Genomic DNA, 21,613 nt, shown 5'->3' with positions numbered 1-21,613 from the left:
CATTCAACCCAGTGTTACCTCCCACACCATGAATCACCTGGGAGAACTGGGCAGAGCTGTACGTAAACATCATTAATGAGAAGAAAAGATGACAGTTATGCTGACCTATTTCTTTTTTTCAGGTTCAGTCATTTTTAGCATCACTTGATGGAGAGAAGCTGGAAGTCTTAAAAAATGACCTAATTTCCATTAAAGACATCTTTGCAGCCAAAGAATTAGAGAATGAAGAGAATCAAGAAGTGCAAGGTAAAGGAAAATAACCAGTTAAATAGCAAGACAAACGATTGGTACCGTCCTTACAAAACTGCTGTTAATAAGCACAGCCCTTTGAACAGGGGAGAATTGCTTAATTCAGGTGCTCCTCCTGCCCACTTCCAAACTCTCTGTGCATCTGCTCTCATTACAGGAGCTGGTCACATTGACCTATGGTCCTCCTGTCCCTTGGGTGGGAACTCCTGAGTGAGGCACCTTTATTTCTCTGGTGTCCCTGGCACGTCACAGGCACATAGCAAATGCATCTGGTCGAGTGAACAAAGAGCACAGTGCACTCAACAGGGCCCTGATGACTGGAGTTTATGCTCCAGTGTCTGATTTTTTACCTGCATGTGGAAGTTGTTGAATGTGGTTGATGTTGATGGTGAGCAGGTCTTTCGATGGATTTCTTATCATATTTTTCTTCTTCCTTTTCATTTCTGTGTGTAGGAGTTAGGGTGTATTTGTAAGTGGCCTACATCTCACCCAAAAAGTACAAAGGCACATGGTGCATCAAGGCGTGATTTGTCAAGTTTGATTGATTTACACTAAAGTGAGCCAAGTACGCGCTCCCAATACTCTTCCAGCCAGATGATGACATGACCCCAAGGAGACTAGAACCTATTTTGTGAGAAGCAAGGCTTCCTTGAGAGAGGAAAAGAGGTTCCCAAAGTTGGACGTGCTTAATGATTAAGTTGTCCATTTGGGAGCAGAATATAGTAAAGCATTTGCTGTGTACATGGAGAGTGATTAATGTCATCACCAAGCACTAGACAGTTGTTTCACGTAGGTTACGCTGAAAACTTAAGCAACCTTGGACACGCAAGGCTGGCTTCTCCTGGGATCATCTGAAGGGTCTTATTTGCAACATTTTCACTACTTACTTGCTATTTGTCCTTGAACAAGTTATATAACCTTTCTGAAATTCAGTATCTTACCTGTAAAATGGAGACAGTGATACCTATTCCTGAGGGCTATTGTAAGGATCAAATTAGATAATATATGCAAAAACATATTACAGAGCCTGGCACACAGAACTGCTCGAAGTGTTAGCTGTTATTATTATTAAAAGTGCTGACACAATTCCAGGAAAATAGTAAAGATGCAATAAGTTATAGCTTTTATTTACAATTGTACTTGTGATAGTGTACATGCATATCATCCACTCTCTGGAAGCATTTTGTGCCCAGACGTGTTACATATCTTTAATCAAATCTCAAACACAAGAGCACAAATGCTTCAGCCTAGATGCTCAGGGCAAAATTATTCTAAGCATTTGCAAACTGTCTTTTAAATACTATCTCCCGCTTTAGCCCCACATGCTGACCTTATGTGCCTTCAGTTTAATGAGATTTATGCTCACTGCATCAAAGTAGAAGAATCAATTATACTGAAGCATAGGAAAAGGTCAATATCAAAGAGACAGTTGGAGAACAATGTTTTTGAGCATTTGTGTGTTTCTACAAAGTCACAAAGGATGACAATCTTGTCTTTGCTTTAATAATGAAGAAACTAAGATACTAGCTGTCAAAGGTCATGCAGCTAGTATTCTGAACCCAAGATGAACTAATGTAGATGCCCCTTTTCCAGAGTAACAATCACCAAAAAGATGCAGGCTATTTTTCTTCAGTTTATGATGCCTGAGGTAGACCTTTGCCTTATTGGGGGTGTCATTCAGAACGGATAAAAACAGGATCCCAAATTCTCCCTAACGTCAAAGAAATATTGTTTCCAGTGTAAGTTAATGCAGTATGGCATCCCCAACTAGTGCAATTTCTTGGAGAGAAAACTTGATTCGATACTGTTAAATAGAAAATGTTACTACATGTGTTATGTTCCAGTCTTAATATAGAGCTTCAGTAAATGGAGATTTTTGAATATGACCAAAAAAAAAAAAAAAATTGAAGTCCTGAACAGCATGCTTAAGAAATGGTAGATTAATCTCTCTTTAAGTGATGGAACCCTGTTACCTCCCATAATATGTCCATTTTCCTAAAGGGCAGCTCCAGATGATCAAAACACAATTAATTTTAATTAACTTAATTTAATAATTAAATGTCATGTAAACACGTAAAGAAGAATGGGAGAGAAGAACAGCAGGGTTGTCATTAAATCAATCCAATATGATGGAGTGTTACAACTCCAGAAAGGTGAGGGATTAATTAAAAGCTGTCGAGAGCAATCTCATTAGTGAGGGTGAGCAGACAATCCAGTAGCAAAATTCTGGGAGAAACCACAGCATTCTCATCATATTTTTTCTTCTAAGCACTTGCATTCCTAAAAGCCCCCTAACACCCAAATAATTTATTTGGTACTCTTAGAAAATGTAATAAACTGTCATTTTTAGATAAATTTAATATTGGGCTCCTCTGCATTTAATAACATCAGCTAATGATTTGCATGTTTGTCCTACCAGCAGAGTGTAATTTTATCACACTGCCGTGGGTCTCTAATTTGGTTTACCACTGTTGTGAAGAGATTTTTAAAAGATATTTTCTCTTTTTATTGACTTGGTGAAGATCTTCTCGGCCACACGTACAGACCAAGAATTGTAGTAATAGGTATTGTTTGTTGCAACATTCTTTAACATCTGTTTTTTATTTACATCCATTTTTCTCTGTGATGATTTTCCTAAAATATCTGCTATAAGTTATTGGTGTATTTCTCTGTCTTATAGAACGAACGCACATTTAAAAGCTGGAGCTACAGAGAGTACGTGTATCCTAATTTAGTGTTGATTACTCTCAAATATTTTTAATCTCCCTATGTTTATATCTTTGTAACACTTAACAATATAGTTTATATAAAACTCTAGTGTGTACGAAATACTTACACATTTGTTGTATTATTTGCTCCTTACAATAACACTAGAGTAGATGGTTGGGTTTTATTATCCTATATTTACAGAGGAGGAAATAGAGGCTAAGAAGCCCTGTGACTGGCCCCAGGTCACAGAGCCACTAGTGCAGGAGCTGGGGAAGAACCTCCACATCCTCAGCCTCAGGCCAGGGCTCTTTCTGCCCTGCAGCACTGCCTCACGCGGATGAGAAGGACCAGGCAGTTTGGAAACGAGACCCCGTGGGAGTTGCCCCTCTTACTTTGCCTGCCTAGAGAGGATGAGACCAAGATCTCTGCCCAGCAGAGAGAGAATCTCAGCTTTTGATGGCCTCTCCATCTCTCTCTCTCTCATTCTCTCTCTGACTCTGTAGCCCTCCAGCTCTCCCTTTGTACATGTGACTAAAGCCTTCTCATTTTTGAAGGCTCTGTTCAGGCATCACCTCCTCCAGGAAGGTTTCTTAATACCCCTGAGAATTGGATCAAGTGTTGCAGAAGACTGCTCCGTCTGAGCACTTGCTTTATGGGTTTTATGATTTGCTTGTGTCAGCTTCACTGTGAACAAAGACAGCCATCTCTCCCTCTACCGCAAGGCACATGCCTCCCTCCCCCTGTGGCGGTCACCCTGTCCTCCTTGCTGTCCCTGAGCAAGCCAGGCACACTCCCTCCTGGACTTGACCCTGGCCGTGCCTCTGCCTGGAAGGCTCTTCCCCTGGTCTGTGTTGCTCATCCCTCTCCTCCTCTGGGTTATTACTCAAAAGCCATTTTCTCAGCTCCTCTCCACTTGAAATTCCTAACCCCCAGCTGTCCCTGTTCCTCTTCCTTGATTTATACTTCTCCGTAAAACTTCTCACATGACATATATGTTTTACTTCTCTAGTTTGTTTATTGACCTGCTCCCCAATGAGACTATATAAATTCTAGGTGATGATAAACTGATGAGGCCAAATTCTTTGAACAAAGACCTACCAGTTCTCCTGGCTGTCTTCACAAGCTGCTGATTAACCATTTTGTCTCTAAAACAGAAATAAGCACAAGCAGACAAGTGTTAGATACAGTATTTCTCACATAGCTTAGTCCTCTCTGAAGCTACTGCCTTCACCCACTAACACAGGCCACGGTATTTTCTTCTCAGAGGGTTTCTGAGATCATGTAATAAGGCCAGATGAATGATGCTTTTATCCCTCCACCACCGCCCCAAACTGGTGATACAATCCATTGTGAAATCAATTCTTTAGCACTTATAAGAAACTTTGAAAATGGCCTCAACTTGTAGATACAAATGAGAGATATAAAATTGTAACTTTTAAAGATCTCTCCTCTTTATTGCCCACCAATAATATTAAGTTATTTTTATTTCATGATATATATATAAAACACATTATAGATAATCAATATATTAGTATCTATGGTATAATATATTAGTAAATTATTTATTCAGTACATATTCATTTTAGCACCTGTTATGTTCCAGGCACTGTGTTAGATGCTCTGGATTCAGGAATGAGCAAAACAAATATTGTCTGTATCCGTAGGTAGCTTCCAATCTGAAGGGAAGACATATCATTACGAAATATTGTAGGACCAGGAAGGTGTCCTAGGAAACCGTGGGAAATTTCTCCAGAGATATAATGTTGTTATAAGTATTAAGATATAAGTAGATGACCCATGGAGACTAATTCTGCCTGCTCAGCACTGTGGCTCTGCGGACCTAAAAGGGTACCCTGAGTGTCATTAAGGGTTGCAGTGCTAAGCATAACAGTACCATAAGTCATAAACACAGTGTTGTCCCAGGGCTCTCAAGCCTGAGAAGGGTCATTCATTTGTCCATTCAGTCACTCAGCAAACAGCTACTGACCACCTATAGCTGTGAACAAGACCGGTAGGTCCCTCCCTGCCCTCACGTGCCCTTCGGGCCAGCCCAGGGGTGCCCCAGCTAGAGCTGCGAGCAGCAAGACTCCACCAGCCCCTCGCCCAGCTGCAGCCTGCTGCCTCGCCTCTGTGCTCATGCACGGGCACAGCTTGTCTTTGCCCGGCGGCTGGAGGGCGGGCTGCTGCTGCCCCCACTTATACTCTGACTGCGGGCTGTAAGGTTGGGGCAGCTGCCACATTCTGAAGGATGAAGAATAAATCATGCTTCTTACTTCTGTCATTTTCTATTTCCAGGGATAGAAGAAAAGGGAGAAGAATTTGCTAGCATGCTTACAGAGCTCCTCTTTGAATTGCATGTTGCGGCCACGCCTGACAAACTCAATAAGGTCAGCACCATATGAATCTCGGTTTTTGCTCGTTGGTTTTTTTTTTTTTTTTAAAAGGTCTCGGTTGTAAAATCCAGAAATCCACCTGAAATAGAAAAACCCCAAGTCCCAGTGGCACGTGGCGGGAGGGGAGTCCCAGGTCAGTAATTAAGATTCGAGGAGGCAACATCATGAAATGTGACGGCGGAGAACGTGCTAGGCTGTGTCGTGAGACCTGCGTTTTAGTTGCAGTTTCACTGGTAATTACCTTGTGACCTTGAACAAGTCGTTTCTCCTTAAAATAGGGTCTTATATCAGATCAGTGGTTATCCTCAGCCTAGAGAAGGAGAGAAGGTGCAGAATCACCAAAGGGCTTTTTCAAATTCCATCTCCCCTCCCCTCGAAAGTGACATGCCAGCATTAGGCAGAGAAAGCACATCTGCCAGAGCCAGGCCACTCACACAACCCCTCCCACTGGAAAGCTGGTGCTTCGTCGTGTCTAAGACCATCTGAGCTTTCACTGTCTGGGTTCTTCTGAGAGTTAACACTGGATGTTTTGCAAGTTCCTACAAGGTCTTGCTATGGCATTTCTTAATGAGGTCACTGATCATTAATTACTTAAAACTGTCATTTTTCCCATTCTCTCTTTCTTCTCTTTTTTTTTTTTGAATTTTTGAATTTTATTTAATTTATTTTTTTATACAGTAGGTTCTTATTAGTCCTCCATTTTATACATATCAGTGTATACATGTCAATCCTAGCCTCCCAGTTCATCCCACCACCACTCCCTCTCTTTCTTCTCTTTAGCGATCAGTGGTTGACACAGGTCCTCACTCATCAAGGTGGGTGAGGAAAGGGCAGACTGAGGCAGTGAGGTGGAGAGATGAGCAATTTCTTTATCTCTGGTAGAGGTCACTGATTCTGGCAGGTCAGTGACTTGAACACAGCAGGGAAATTGCCTCATTCATCTCCACATAGCACCTGCCGCAGCTCAGAGAGTGTGTGTGGTGCCTCCAAGGTCTCACTGGCTTATTTACATAGGTAAACCTTTGTCCCTAAAAGAGGACACACCAAGCATGGTTTGTTAGGTTTTGTCTCCCCCAGTCTTCTCCCCATTAACTTGCCATCAACACCATGACACATTAAACTTTGACATACAAGCTTTCAAATGAGAAGTAAGTTTTGCATAAGCTCAGATGCAACTTAAGCAAACAGCTTAAACTATAATATAAAAGCTGGTGAGTCTGCCCTTTCAAAATTCAGGGAGTAACAGATAGGGAAGGTGGTTTCTGCTTGTTCAAAAACTTTTAAGGCCACAAGTTGCTCAAACTGCACTCATGTGAAGTGAAACTCATCGCAGTTCTTCTCCTGTTCCCACCCCCCGACCCCGCCCTGAGAGGTTCTGGCATGGCTGGAGAGGAGCAGAGCCGTCCTTCATCTTCCGGCGTGATACATTATTAGGTTCATGAAATATTAAGGGCTTCATGAGACATAGCAGATGAGGAAATTTGCTTTAGCAATGACCCTGGCTAAATTTCATATATAAAAATATATATATGAAATTTTATATTGGTCACAAAAAGTGAAAAATATACTGTGGCTTTTCCAAAGTGACAGTCATTTTTATTCCTATCTGAGTATCATTTTATCTTTTTTTATAGATTTTATTTATTTATTTATTTACTTTTTGGCCACATTGGGTCTTCTGTTGCTGTGCACAGGGTTTCTCTAGTTGCTGTGAGCGGGGGCTACTCTTTGCTGCGGTGCGAGGGCTTCTCATTGCAGTGGCTTCTCTTGTTGCGGAGCACAGGCTCTAGGCGTGCAGGCTTCAGTAGTTGTGGCACATGGGCTTCAGTAGTTGTGGCTCACGGGCTCTAGAGTGCAGGCTCAGTAGTTGTGGCGCGCGGGCTTAGTTGCTCTGCGGCATGTGGGATCTTCCCGGACCAGGGCTGGAACCCGTGTCCCCTGCATTGGCAGGCAGATTCTTAACCACTGCGCCACCAGGGAAGCCCTGAATATCATTTTAGAATGCTTTCCAAAAATTCCTCTGGCCCTGCAGTTTTCTCTCCATACATTCTTTCTATTCTGTCCCTTTTTCTTACTGTATTTTTTACCAGGAAGCAACAACAAGGTGTTTTTAAGGAAGTTGAGGAATTGCCCCATCACTCTTTAAACGTACAGAGAAGCACCCTTGACTGTTTAGGGTTTGATCCAAGTCGTGGGATTGGCTTTTGTGTCTCCATATTTGTACAATAAACGTATTGCTTTGGTTGGGGGCCTTTGCAGGCCATGAAAAAAGCTCATGACTGGGTGGAAGAGGATCAAACCATGGTGCCAGTAGATGTGGCCGAAGAGTCAGAGGACAAAACAAAGAAGGAAGAAAAGGAAGAGGAACCTGAAAACCCCGAAGAAGACAAGAAGGAAGAAAGGAAAACTAAGACAGTCGAGGTAAACACATTACAGATCGTCCGCCTAAAGAGCAGTAACATGATGTTCATTTTATTAACAGCCTAATTTTAAGTGAGGCAAACCCATTTCATTTTCATTTATACCCTATTCCACACTATAGAAATACGAGTATTAATGTAATAAACACTAAAATTTCTCTATACCAGGACATTTTGTGATTTAGCATAGATATAGTAGCTTTCCTCCATAGCGTTACAGTTATAATTTAAAGGAAAAAAGATCTTTAAGAATATAGTTGATTTATCTTTAGGGTAAAATTCCATCTTATATGCAAATCTGTAACCATAACATGTCCTTATTCCCCATAACTAATGAGGTAATTGAACCGTTTTCCAAAAAAGAATTTCATTGCCACAGTTTTTATTCTGCAGTTTAATAAATTTATATGTGCATAATTTATAATCTGCCTATGTTCAAAAATGAGTTCGTAATAACTTCATTTTACGTTGAATTTTAATTTTAGAGAAAGAAAGTTTCAAATTAGATCACTCTAAAGAAAAATGCCCACTGAGGTCTGTTCAATTCAGCCTCCCTTCCACACGCTTTCACGAGTACCTGTGTGTTGTGTGCCCAGCACTGCTCTGAGAACTGGGGACCCAGCTGTGAAGAAGGCTTGTTATGCCCCTGGGACCTGGTGACACTTCTGTTTTTGTTTTTTTGGGGGGGTTTTTTTAGTTTTTTTTTTTTTATTAATTAATTTATTTGTTTATTTATTTATTTTTGGCTGTGTTGGGTCTTTGTTTCTGTGTGAGGGCTTTCTCTAGTTGCGGCGAGCGGGGGCCACTCTTCATCGCGGTGCGCGGGCCTCTCACTGTCGCGTCTCCTCTTGTTGCGGAGCACAGGCTCCAGACGCGCAGACTCAGTAGTTGTGGCTCACGGGCCCAGCTGCTCCACGGCATGTGGGATCTTCCCAGACCAGGGCTCGAACTCGTGTCCCCTGCATTAGCAGGCAGATTCTCAACCACTGCGCCACCAGGGAAGCCCGACACTTCTGTTTTATGGTAGCATTTCCACTTAGAAAAGTCTTAGGTACGCCCATTAATCTTTGGGTAAATTTTTTCAGGTCATATTTGTTTTGGGGGATCTTTTACCAGGAATTATATAATTGTTTTAATGTCACAGGATTTTTTTAGAAAGCATCTGCTCAATGAATAATTTTCTGACTTGCACTTTTTGCTTTCAGGAGGTATACATGCAGTCCATCGAAAGCCTGGCAGAAGTAACAGCTCGCTGTATTGAGCAGCTTCATAAAGTAGCAGAATTAATTCTTCATGGACAAGAAGAGGAAAAACCAGCTCAGGACCAAGCAAAAGTTCTGATAAAGTAAATGTTACTTTTAATTCTTATTTTTCCAATTTTATGTATACGTGCCATTCAAATGCACACACACACACTCGCGTACACCCTCAGCTACTAAAGATTCAGATTTCGTGTCAACTAATTCCATTGTTCTATGGTCATCTTAAGAAATAAGGACTCTCTTAAGAAATGAACCAAGTTAACGAGAACAGTAATAATTAGCTAGACGTTCCAGGAATTATTTATGAAGAGATTTAAGGGAAGACACCGTAAATCATTCAGAGCTAAGTGTTTGTTTTAATAGATCAGAATCTTGAAAGTACAGACCTTTGAATATAATTACATTTTCAATATGCCACACAGATAAAAGACACCTTAATGGACCTTCTCAACTAGTTTCACAGAAATATGCAAACACACCCCCACTGGTCCGAGGGACTTATACCAGCTCTGCATATTCTGAATTCTGGCAATGATGGTCACTAACGTAAGCCAGTTCACTGTGGATTGCTTTTGCATGCATATTTGCTATCATATGTTTATTCTTCAATAAGCTACTATTATTAGTTTAGTGAAATAAAAATGTGTGTATATATATAATGTTATATACATGAAAATAGCTGGTATGGAGCGTTCATTAAAATAGTTGATTATGGAGCTGAAGAATAAGCCATTAACTTTTACGCGTATGAGTGTAAGCTGTGGTATAGAAAATCAGCACAGGTCCAAATGCCCTCTCATTATTATATAGACACAGGAACCAAAATAAGAGCCTCCTAAAAATATATGGGTACACACACACACACACACACACACACACACACACACACACACACACACCTCAACTCATTCACTCACTTGCTAGCTAACCAGTCTTCACTTATTACTACATTTGGCATTGTAGGTTGGGGAGCAAATTTTTGGTGGAAGGACCTTCCAAAAAGTCATTATTAGTGTCTCTGATGGCATTTTTCCTCACTTGTACAGATTTGTGATCTAGTATAGATTTTCATATCTAAACATGTGAAAATCGAAGATATTATAAGCACTGCACAATCCTGCCCTTAAAATGCCTACAAAGAATATGTACTTGTCTCGACGTAAAGAAGGAAGAGGAAAGGGCAAAATAGGAAAAGTTTCAAGTATTGAGGAAAACATCTGAGTACTGTTTTATATTTGCATGCTGATTTGAAAGAGGAGGGCTGAAGTCAGAAGTTTCTGAGTATGGAAAGCAGAACCTTACCCTTAGCTCCTGTCTGACTCTCAACCCCTGATTGTCCCAACCTTACCAAGCTGCTCCAAGCAAAATGTAATAAGGTCTCATATATGTCTGTACAATAAGTGCCTTTCCACCCACCTGCCTGAGAACATAGGCAGAACTGCTCTTTGCTATCTCTTGGCCTTACTCCTGACCCTTTCTGCAGATAAGTTTTGGATGGGTGGGTGGATGGATGAGTAGTTGGATGGATAGATGAGTGGAAGGAGGGATAGATGGATATAGCTCAACAAACCTGAATACATAGCTTAGACAGAACCCCTATTTATCAGAACAAAACTTGCCTCTACTGACATCACTAGATCTTTTAACATGTAAGATTCTTAACTTGGAGTTATTCTTTGCTAATAGCATTTTAATCACTTCATAAAAGTCATATATACTTATTGTTAAAAAAAATCAGGCAAAATGCACCATTGTTAGGTAGATTGTTTTCAGTTTTTGTCATCATCTATAATGTTATGACAAACATTGCTTTGTTAAATATTTATATCTATCTTGCATTATTTTCTTGGGGTAAAGTCCTAGGCGTGGAATGGCTGGAATAAACATTGGGGTAAAGTTTTGATGTAAGTCTTAAAAAACATATTCTACAGGATCTTTATTTTGAGGCATCTCATAAAAACATAATCAAGATATGAAGAGACATCTGAGTTTGAATTTCTTCATCTATAAAATGGGAATAATAATGGACCCTAATAAGGTCATTATGCAGATTAAATGTGATTATGCATATAAAAGTATTTAACATAGTACCTCAGTGAATGTTCATTATTATTTTCAAATGAGCAATGCTGGAGAAAAGTCCCTTGGCAAGAGTTTTATACCCCCTGTGGAGCTCAAGCCTGGTATTTTCCTCCATACGCTTTTGCTTTGGAAAAGAGGTAGGGTGAGAATTAGATTAAACTGTGATTGTGAATCATGGAAGAATACTGAGGAAAACATTTCTACAGAGCATCTTCAAACTTGAGTTCCCTTCTTTTAAAGGGAATACTGTATTAATATCAATAAATGTATTAATGGTACAATTATTTTTCTTTATTAAAAATCCCCAAATCTCTTTTTTTCTTCTTTCAGATTAACTACTGCAATGTGTAAGGAAGTGGCCTCCTTATCAGAGAAGTTTACAAATTCTTTAACCACTGTTGGGGTAAGATTATGATACTGATTCTTTTTTCACCTTTTTGAGGGGGAGGCCTACAACGGGCTGTGATATGAAGTGGAGGACATAGTACCTTCTTTGAAAGCTCCACAAAGCAGAAGCTCTGCCGGGACGTTTGCTAAAATGAGGCCTGAGCATCTTCTCTAGCTATAGGCAGCTTAAGGCTCTCATCTGGCTGAGTTCTAGCCCTGATGTGACCATATCAGACATACAAGGTATTGGGTGGATTTTCAAACCTCTCTGGGCCTCATTTCCTTTATTTGTTCACTAAGGTTCCTTCTATTATTTAACATCTGTGATATATAATTCCACAGTCTCTAGTAAAATAACTCATTTTTAATATTCACATTAACTGTTGCCCTGAAAGCCTATTTTATAAGCCACACAAGACAAAAATGTCTGTGCTTTATTGTTACACTTCAACTTTGACCAAAAGAAAAAAATTTTACCAATCAATCTGTAGAAGTGTTTCTATTCTCAAGGCAACAATTTTGAAAGGTTCGGCATTCATTTGGAGCTATGGCTTCTGGTTATTTTCTTTATAAATCAGTCATGTTATGTAACTCAGCCTAATGGGATTGGAGAAGATAGTGGCAATTATTCCTTTTCAACCTTTCTACTTTTCCTTTTACGGCCCTGGATGCAAAGGCAGATGATTCTTTACATGAGAAACAGCAAGTTTCACTTCCTGTTTTAGCTGGGGTGTTTGGGTTACAAATGTATTAGTTTCCTAGGGCTGCCTTGACCAGTACCACACACTGGGTGACTTCAACAACAGAAATGTATCATCTCACCATTCTGGAGGCTAGAAGTCTGAAAGTAGGGTATTGGTAGAGCCATGCTTCTTCTGAAGCCTCTAGGGAAGGACCCTTCTCTGCCTCTTCCAGCTTCCCAGGCATTCTTTAGCTTGCAGCAGTGTAACCCCAATTTCTTTCTCTATCTTCACATCATCTTCCCTCTGTGTGTGTCTGTGTCCACGTTTCCCTCTTCTTATAAGGACAGTAGTCATATTGGATTAAGGTCTGACCAGTACAACCTCATCTTATCTAATTGAATCTGCAACACCCTATATCCAAATAAGGTCACAGTCTGATATGCTGGAGGTGGACTTCAACATATCTCTTCCTAACACAAAGTAACAGAAACAAGCACTAAATAATTTAGACAGAAAGGGGAGTTTATTAAAGGTAGTGGAGGTATATGGGTGGGGGACCCATCACCGGAGCTCATGTACCTTCTCTCTAAAGTGTTGCTATTACTGTGACTCAATTACAGCAGTTCCTAGTTCTCTCCATTCAAATTCCAGGATCCTGGGTGAGAAGGTTTGAAAGGCTCAGATATGCATCTTGGTGTCTCCAGTAGTGATGAGGACAGGGTCGTATCATGTAGACCTACTTTGCTGCTGGGGTGCACGTCTTCCCACCTCCACCCCAGGCAAAGAGCAGTTCTCAAAAAAAGCAAAAATGATTGTGGACTGGGCTATCAGGTGTTGTGCACCTCTCAGACTTCTGTAAGTGGCTTAGTTGATAAAGGATGAGTTACATACCAACTATTCATGCTGCTGTCAAAGAATATGGTTTGCTTCCCCTATTTTGTAAAACACCAGCTTTTATATTTGTCTAATTTCAGGCCTTCAGCAATAGAGCTTCACTGTAAACAGGCAGAGTGAAGGGGGAGGGTAGAAGCTCATTGATAGGATAGGCTTGATAAAATACATTTATGTGATTGGCATCCTCTAAGTTAACTGATGCCCATGGACTTTGGTGTAACTGCTAGATTTACAGAGAGGTGTGAGCTCTTAATCAGGATGGAATGACCTTGGCGACTCAGCTTCCCAAGGCTCTACTGTACCCTCTTCTCACTCTTTCCAGTTTACTACCTGAGAAACTGAGTCTCAGAAGGGTGAACGATTCACCCAGTTAACTCAACTCCCAGTTGGCTGCCCATCAGACACAGCAGACAGATAGCTAACTGTTTGGTTCTCTACGGTTGCCTAGTGATGAGGATGTATATGTCTGTGTCTATGTGTGTTATATGTTTTATATGATTCATGTTAAACATTAATTAATTTACATCAGTGGGTAAGATTCATGGTATTGCTTTCCATTCCCTTTAATGTATTGTATTCCAGCACAGTGCTTCTCAAACCTTAATGTGCAAGCAAATAACCTAGAGAGCTTATGAAATGCAGATTTTGATTCAGTGGGTCTAGGATGAGGACTGAGATTCTGCATTTCTAACAAACTCCCAAGTGGTAACAGTGCTCCGAATTCATATCCTACATTTTGAGTAGCAAAGCTCTAGCAGATAAGTGTGTACTTGAATCAATACACACACATAAAATACACGCACACACACACACACACACGTGTCCAAATGTTTGTATGAACAAAATCAGGAACACACAGATTATCGTTTGGAGAAAGAAAAAGCCAAATCTAAATGGAGTTTACTGAAATACCATCTCACGACAACAGTACCTCTCATCTTGTGCTGTGATGAATCATTCACGTCAAGTCATTGTTTCTGTTCTCTAAAAGAGCCATTATTCATAACTTGAAGCTAATGAGTGTATATTGCTCTCCAGACTCTATTTAAATTGCTTGCACATCTCATTGATTCTGAAAACCAATGCCATTTTATTGCCCTCATTTTGGTTATATTTTAGAAGCTTATTGATAATCAAATAAACATGAGAGCAAACCATAATGGATTTTCTGGTTACTTACTAAAATGACTGGATTTTTAAAGAGTTTTTTCCCAAGACTCCATTCTGGTTTCCCCAGTAAGACATTACTTAGCCCTTGGTAGAGTAATGTCAGTGAAAGTGGGCTGCTCTGGGAAGAAATAGTTCATTTATATACTTTTGTTTGCCATAAGGTCTTTCAAGTACAGTGAGGGAAAGCAGCCTATTAAGACTGCCCTCTTCTTTCTAGTCCCTGTAATTAATTATTGTCTAAGAGTGGATTGAACATTTTAGATAGAGAAGACTGGACATAATAATAACGGCGACATGAACACTAACTCCCACTTTTTGAACATCTACTTAATATCAGGTTCTGTATTCTGCGCTTTCCACGTTTTGCAAACTGGGGCATGCTGACCTGTTTGCAAGTTATATTTAAGAGTGTTTTAACTTTACTGCCAACCTTGAAGACACACCCTATAACCAAGTACCCGTGTTTGCATTTAAAAGAAAAAAGACTACAGACCAGGGCTGGAACTAGGGTAAGCAAGTAAAGGTACTTAACATGTCTACCAAATTTAAGGGGACTCCCCCCCTACAAATAGAGACAAAGAAACAACCTCAGTCATCTTGATAGATATTTTAATGCAGTATTTTAAAAATCAAAATTAACACCAAAAAATCATGATGAACAAAATATCAAAAATTTAAATAAAGACTGAATCCGACCCAGTACAACTCAGCCTCACTCATCTCTCCCTAATCCTAGACCTGCTACGAGCTTTAAATACTTTAAAAGGTCTGAGTGTAAATTTCTAGCTACATGACCTTAAGCAAGTTACTCAACCTTCCTGATTCCTATTTTCTCATCTTTATTTTTAAAAATTTTTTTATTAAGATTTTTTTTTGATGTGGACCATTTTTAAAGTCTTTATTGAATTTGTTACAATATTGCTTCTGTTTTATGTTTTGGTTCCTTGGCCGCAAGGCATGTGGGATCTTAGCTCACCAACCAGGGATTGAACACGCACCCCTTGCACTGGCAGGCGAAGTCTTAACCACTGGACCGCCAGGGACGTCCCCTATTTTCTCATCTTTAAATCGGGGTTATCATGGTACCTACCTACCTCCTAAGATTTCTGTCGAAATTAAATGATCATGTAGGGGAAGCACCAAATATGAAGCCTTGTCTGTAGTAAGCATTCCACTTCTCCCCTTCTTCTCTAAGAGATTCCTCAACAAAGCCAGCGTCTTACATTTTCTGGGACAAGCCTTGGAGTACAGCACCTAATCTGTCAATTTTATCCTTTTGATTCCACAGAGCAACAAGAAGGCTGAGGTCCTTAACCCCATGATCAATAGTGTATTGTTAGAGGTAAGTGGCCTCCTGGAGAGAAAGTGCTTCTGAATCAAAGCAAATGTTAGAGCTACATTTTTTTTTTTTGTATTTTTCCCAGGCAGCAAGTGTTACTGCAATTCTAAATTTTATCGTCTAAAGTCTTTTTTGAGTACATTTGTGCAGTTAAACCAGCTGTAAACCCTCGGGTGAAGCAGCAATACCTCATTTTCAAGAATTCTGATTATAAAGAGAAACGCTAAGCTCGCATGTTATTTCTGTCGCTGTTTCCCCCGACAGAAGCACATTTCTGCTGCCAAGTTTGACACCAGATTTAACACTGTGATAATTGGCTGCAATGAGGGATTCTTGCTCAGTGGTGATTTTCATAAAAATGGGCACTTCCCTCCATTTACATAACCTTGAGTTTAGCTGGGTCTAAGCTGCAGACTGGCACAAATGACAAGTAGAATGTTTAGCATCTGCCCGTTCAGTGACCAGAGGCAAGACCCTCTGTGACCACTCACTCCGTGGCCTGCCCACCCACCAGGACATTGTAACATGGACATGCAGCTGCCCCGTACAGCTGTGGCTTTGCCAGAAGTAACGATGTAAAATCGAAGAAAAGAAGCCCAGGAGGCCTCATTCTTGACTCAGAGGCACTGTGTTCCATCTGTGGTTAGTGGGGGAAAACCTTCTATTAGGGACCAGCTCTAAAGAACTGGCACATCTGTAGCCCCAGGGCACCCCACTGAAGCTGCAAGGTGTTGACAAGTTGAGTTTGAACACGGGCAATGCATATACAGTAGTTTCTTGCTGTCTGAAGTACCTGTCAAATGCAAAATTTGGAAATTACAAAAGTCAGGGAGGGCCACCTATATATTTATAGCAATGCGTTTAGGAATTGGGTCTTATCGTTAAGGGAAACTACCAAGGTACAAGAATAACAATGTGGTGACAACAAATGTTATTGTTTAAGACACAGCCACAGAGGGGGATGGAGTTGACAAGAAGAGACAAGGAACCACAGAGGCAGGTTCTGGAGGACACAGCTAAGAGGAAACCCAGGCAGTCAGAGGCAGAATAGAAACATCCAAAGAAATGTGTTTACATCTGCTTTAAGCACCAACATTAAAAGAAAAATATTCTAAAGTAGTGTGGGGTATGAGGAGAAGGAACATTATCAAATGGGAGGAGTTGTCAAGCTGGAACTCTGACAATAACCCTCCAACCACCATTTTCTCCCTTCATAGGGCTGCAATAGCACCACATACATACAGGATGCCTTCCAGCTGCTGCTGCCTGTCTTGCAGGTTTCACACATCCAGACCAGTCCTTCCAAAGCACAGCCATGAGCTGGCCAGACTCCATCTAGTTAAAGGAAACAGCAGGCCCTGTTGCTCTGATATATACCATTTCATGGAATGTTTTCGACGCATCTGACCACAGATGCCTGTTTGGAGACACTACAAGCAATTTTGCACAGACAGATTGAGAATGCAAGTTCAAAGACAGTATCATTTCTCTTAATGTATACGGTTGTTTTTACAAGTAATTATGTTTCCTTTATGTTAATTTAAATTTACACGGCTTTGTATTGATAATTTCCTTTATCTGGAGTTCACTCAAAATATTCATTTCTATTTTCCTGGTCAAGCATCTTATATTTGGAAATTCATGGGCAGACCCTAGACTTTAAATTTCCACTTTTAAATTTCCCATTCTTATAGTATGACTTAAAATCAATTCTTATCCTAAACTTAGTTTTGTTATATTAATGCCACTGTCAGAGATAACACTACTCATAGATATTACCTATTATGGTGAAAGAGGAACATAAGTATCTGTTTATAGTCATGTATTCTCAAAACAAGCATTTATTGAGCTCCTACTGTGTGCTCACAATAGAGGAACATGATCTCACCCCAGTAGAGACAGATATGCTGAGAGAGGATTTATAATAATTCTTAAAATGCTTTAAAATACTATTAACTTTTCTAAACCTTAAAAAATTTGAAGAACAAGGTAAATTAGTGGTTTTTTAAATGTTCTACCCTTCAACTGATTGTACTTTTTTATCCCAAACTTTACATATGGGATGAAAATACGTATGAAAAGGGATACTAAAGAATATTTTGTTTAAAATTGAATTCTTATGACCATAAGTACATAATAGCACAATCATAAAGCTTGTAAGTACTCAGATAGAAAATTAAGGGAATTACAACAGAGTAGACCCCCAGAACTGCATTTTTAAATCTACTACAGTTGAGTCAAGCTGTTCCATGAATACACAGATCACACTCGCCAATGGTAAATGTAATGATTGCTTCTAAAGACAGAAAATGCTGACGTGTGGATGACTAAATGGTCACAATCCAGGAGGCCTGCACAGAAGACCCTGCGACCAGGAGAGGCCTTGTCAATGGGCATTTCCCCCCCCCGAGCCCCAGATGGTCACTCTGGGTGGGGGTCCTGTACAATGTTCCTATCTGGGAGGCCCACTGACATCCCTCCAGGTACTGTCACAAGGTGTCTTGCACAGTGGCTCTCTCCAGGCCAAATGAAGCCTATACTTTTGCCAGGGTGAAAAAATCCCTCATTCACTTCTGGTTTTATTCCCCTGATAGAGTTCCATACAGGCAAAGTAGGGATATTTTCGTATCATCCTACTTCTTAGCATTTTATTTTCCAATATCCTGCATTTCATTTGTGTATCTCCTGAAACAACGAAATGGAAAATATAAGAATTTATAATCTGGAAAAAAAATTCTCTGAGGAATCAATTAAAGCTGGGTTTTCCTACTTGCTTTTTTTTTTGGCTGCGTTGGGTCTTTGTTGCTGCACGCGGGCTTTCTCTAGTTGCGGCGAGCGGGGGCTACTCTTCGTTATGGTTCGTGGGCTTCTCATTGCGGTGGCTTCTCTTGTTGCGGAGCATGAGTTCTAGGCACACAGGCTTCAGTAGTTGTGGCACGCGGGCTCGGTAGTTGTGGCTTGCGGGCCCTAGAGTATGCGGGCTTCAGTAGTTGTGGCACACGGGCTTAGTTGCTCTGCAGCATGTGGGATCTTCCCAGAGCAGGGATCGAATCCGTGTCCCCTGCATTGGCAGGCGGATTCTTAACCACTGAGCCACCAGGGAAGTAGGGAAGTCCCCCTACTTGCTTTTTGATGAGAACAATTAACTGATGAAAGTGTTCCATTTGCCTCGTCATAAATTTTAGACTTTTTGTGTATAGAGCAGAAGAAAGGGTTTAGATTTACAATTTCTTCACATCAGATGTTTTAGCATCAGATGGATTTATAGACGTTAACTGGAAATGTAAAAGAAACCAATAGTTTCAAAGGGGCTAGATTTCCAAAATTAGACTTTAAGCCTAACTGCACCCATTTAGTGCATAGCAAAATTTTTAATCATAAAATGAAATAGAAATCTGAAAAAGAACAAGAGAGATAATTATTTGTTTAAAAGTGGTTGACATTATTTACATTGCATTTATATATCTTTTAATGATAGAATGTCAAGGGTTGCCAAATGGAAACGTAGGCCGAGAGATGATTCCTGGGGCCTAGCTCCATGGTCTGTGAATTACATTATTTAAGAGAGAATCATCACTTAAAATATATCCACTCTCCAGGATTGCTCTCTTTCAATACTGTTTTTCACCATCACTTTTATTTTTTTTATTTTTATTTTTTTTTTATTTTTGGCTGCGTTGGGTCTTCGTTGCGGTGTCCGGGCTTCTCATTGCAACGGCCTCTTTTCCTGCGGAGCACGGGCTCCAGGCGCATGGGCTTCAGTAGTTGTGGCACACGGGCTCAGCAGCTGTGGCACATGAGTTCTAGAGCGCAGGCTCAGTAGTTGTTGTGCACGGACCTAGCTTCTCCGCGGCATGTGGGATCCTCCCGGGCCAGGGCTTGAATCCATGTCCCCTGCACTGGCAGGCGGAGTCTTAACCACTGCACCACGAGGGAAGCCCCCACCATCACTTTTAAATAACTGCTTCTTTGCTTTGCTTTAAAAGCTAGCAAAGCACAGGATCCAGATCTGGGCACATGTCAATCCGTTACTGAATGAATGATTTAGCAGGCTTACTTTGGAAGTTTTGTATTCCTTCAATAATCCTTTACATAAATTGGGTTCATTTCACTCTATGCAATTCCTCTGAACATGCATGCCAGTTTTTTATTTTTTCCTTACATCAAGTGCAAAAGAAGTTCTAGTCTAAACAATGAATGTAGTCCTGTGCCTGTGCCTTATTAAATAAAAAGCATCAAAAGCATATTTCAAATTCAAAGCAAAATGCATCCAAGAAAAATTGCTTTGGGGTATTGATACATACAGCTCTGAAGGGCAAAATCCCAAATCTTAAAGCAAAGGCCTAAGCTTAAATATTCTATCCCACTGAGGACAGAAGCCTCTCTTTTCTCTGGGTCTCACACTGGGCTGTACATCAAGCCCATGGTTAAATGAGCAGTGTGGCTCACTGGGGCAGTGCCAGGAATGAGCTGCTTCAGCTGCACCCACTAAGGAACCATGGACCTCAGCTGCAGAACTCAAAGGCAAAGAAGCACCAGCCTTGGGAAGGCAAAGGAAAGTGCGAATTACATGGTAGAAGTCCCAACCGAGAAATGAGAGTGTCTCCAGTGCTTTGTAGAAGTCAGCTGCCCCGAGGTGCTTGCATATCTGGGAAATTACCTTCTGCACAGGCCAGCCAGGCTGCACTTAAGCTAGAAACAAAAGCAGGCTGACTCCAGTCACAGCCATCTCAGAGGTCCAGGATATAACGTCTTACGAAGTAATTCAGCAAAAATGTGAAATAAGCATATTTCTCTTCTTTCCTAAAAAAAAAAATGTATGTATGTATGCTGAACAGATGGGGTGGATCATAACACATGACTTCAATCCGTATTTAATTTTATAAAAGCAGTTATTCTTCAAGGTCAAGGTAAATTTTGTAATGTAAAAATTACCCTTTGGTCTTCCTCTTAAGCGTGCCCTACATTCTGATATTCAGATCCAGGCTTCAACTTAGTTTCTTAAATTATTGTGTTTGTAAAGGCACATCAGAAGAGATCATAATGAAAATTCAGTTCAGAACTGCAATTTTGCCTTGATTTTGTAGTTGATTAGAATTCAAAAATCCATAGGAGTGGATTCAGACCAGCCATTCTTCACATTAAAGAAAAAAATCATGGGGTTAACCATTTGTTGTATTTTTCTAGATATCTCATAACTTATTCAGGTTTGTGTTCATTTTCTGTATATTTACCTATAAATAGATGCTCCACTACAATATCTGCTATTAAACAAATCTAAGTTCTTTGTGTGTGTGTGCATGCTTAGATCCTGAAAATAATCTGAGTTACTCTATCGTTTGGGCATTTTACCTTTAGCAATGATTAACTTATTACAACCGAACAGTAAGAAATCAATGGTGTTTCTGATATTTCTAGTGTCTCTTGTCAACATAGACTGGGAATAGAAGCTGATTATAGAGGGTAAGAATTTTGTGTTGGAATTGAAGCTACATTTACCTTTGTCTGAATCAGAGAATATTTTTCTCTGCATGAGCTGTCAGCCAAAAAGCAAAAGGATTATGTCTGCCTTTGGTCACTGCTGACTCACTTGACAGGCCTGTCTCTTCTATTAGTCTCAAAGAAATTCCATACTGCAAAAGACTAATATGTACATTTCATATATGCCTTCCCTGAGAACAGAAGTTTAGGGTAATTCAGAAATGGTCTGTCTCCTTGCCCTGGGTTTCACCACTAGGTTTCTAGAGCTGCATTTGGAGGAAAAAGCAAGCATAGAAGCCAAGACCAGATGGATGAAACCTTGGCAAAAAAGCAAAGCTAATTCTCTGCCTTGAGTCCCTGCCATCTTTATCCTTTTTTTCTCTCAGGACTTTTTTGACAGTCATTAAGTGCCTCTCTTCCAGGATCAGCTTTTCACATCCTGCCTCTCTTTTTCCTCTTGTATCCTTTCTCTTTCTCTACATTTATACTCTCCTTTCCCCATTTACCTCACCAGAAAACAATCCAGACAAAACATTTCTATAAT

At 40.3% G+C, this 21,613-nt stretch overlaps 1 protein-coding gene across 3 annotated transcripts in view; it reads left to right on the top strand.

The window, feature by feature from the left end:
- FAM114A1 (family with sequence similarity 114 member A1) overlaps positions 1-20,873 on the top strand; it is a 78,358-nt gene extending 57,485 nt beyond the window's left edge. For all 3 annotated transcript variants that reach the window (XM_082390690.1, XM_082390689.1, XM_082390691.1), the window contains 2 exons: positions 15,538-15,591; positions 16,806-20,873. In XM_082390690.1, coding sequence (XP_082246816.1) covers positions 15,538-15,591; positions 16,806-16,907 — 156 coding nt within the window. In that variant the 3' untranslated portion in view covers positions 16,908-20,873. The remainder of the gene's footprint in view (positions 1-15,537; positions 15,592-16,805) is intronic.
- Positions 20,874-21,613: the final 740 nt, after the last annotated feature.

This window comes from Balaenoptera borealis, assembly GCF_965194805.1.
Source record: "Balaenoptera borealis genome assembly, chromosome: 4".
Lineage (NCBI taxonomy): Eukaryota > Metazoa > Chordata > Mammalia > Artiodactyla > Balaenopteridae > Balaenoptera > Balaenoptera borealis.
Note: the sequence above shows the minus strand (reverse complement) of the source record. Positions and strands in the feature narration are given on the sequence as shown.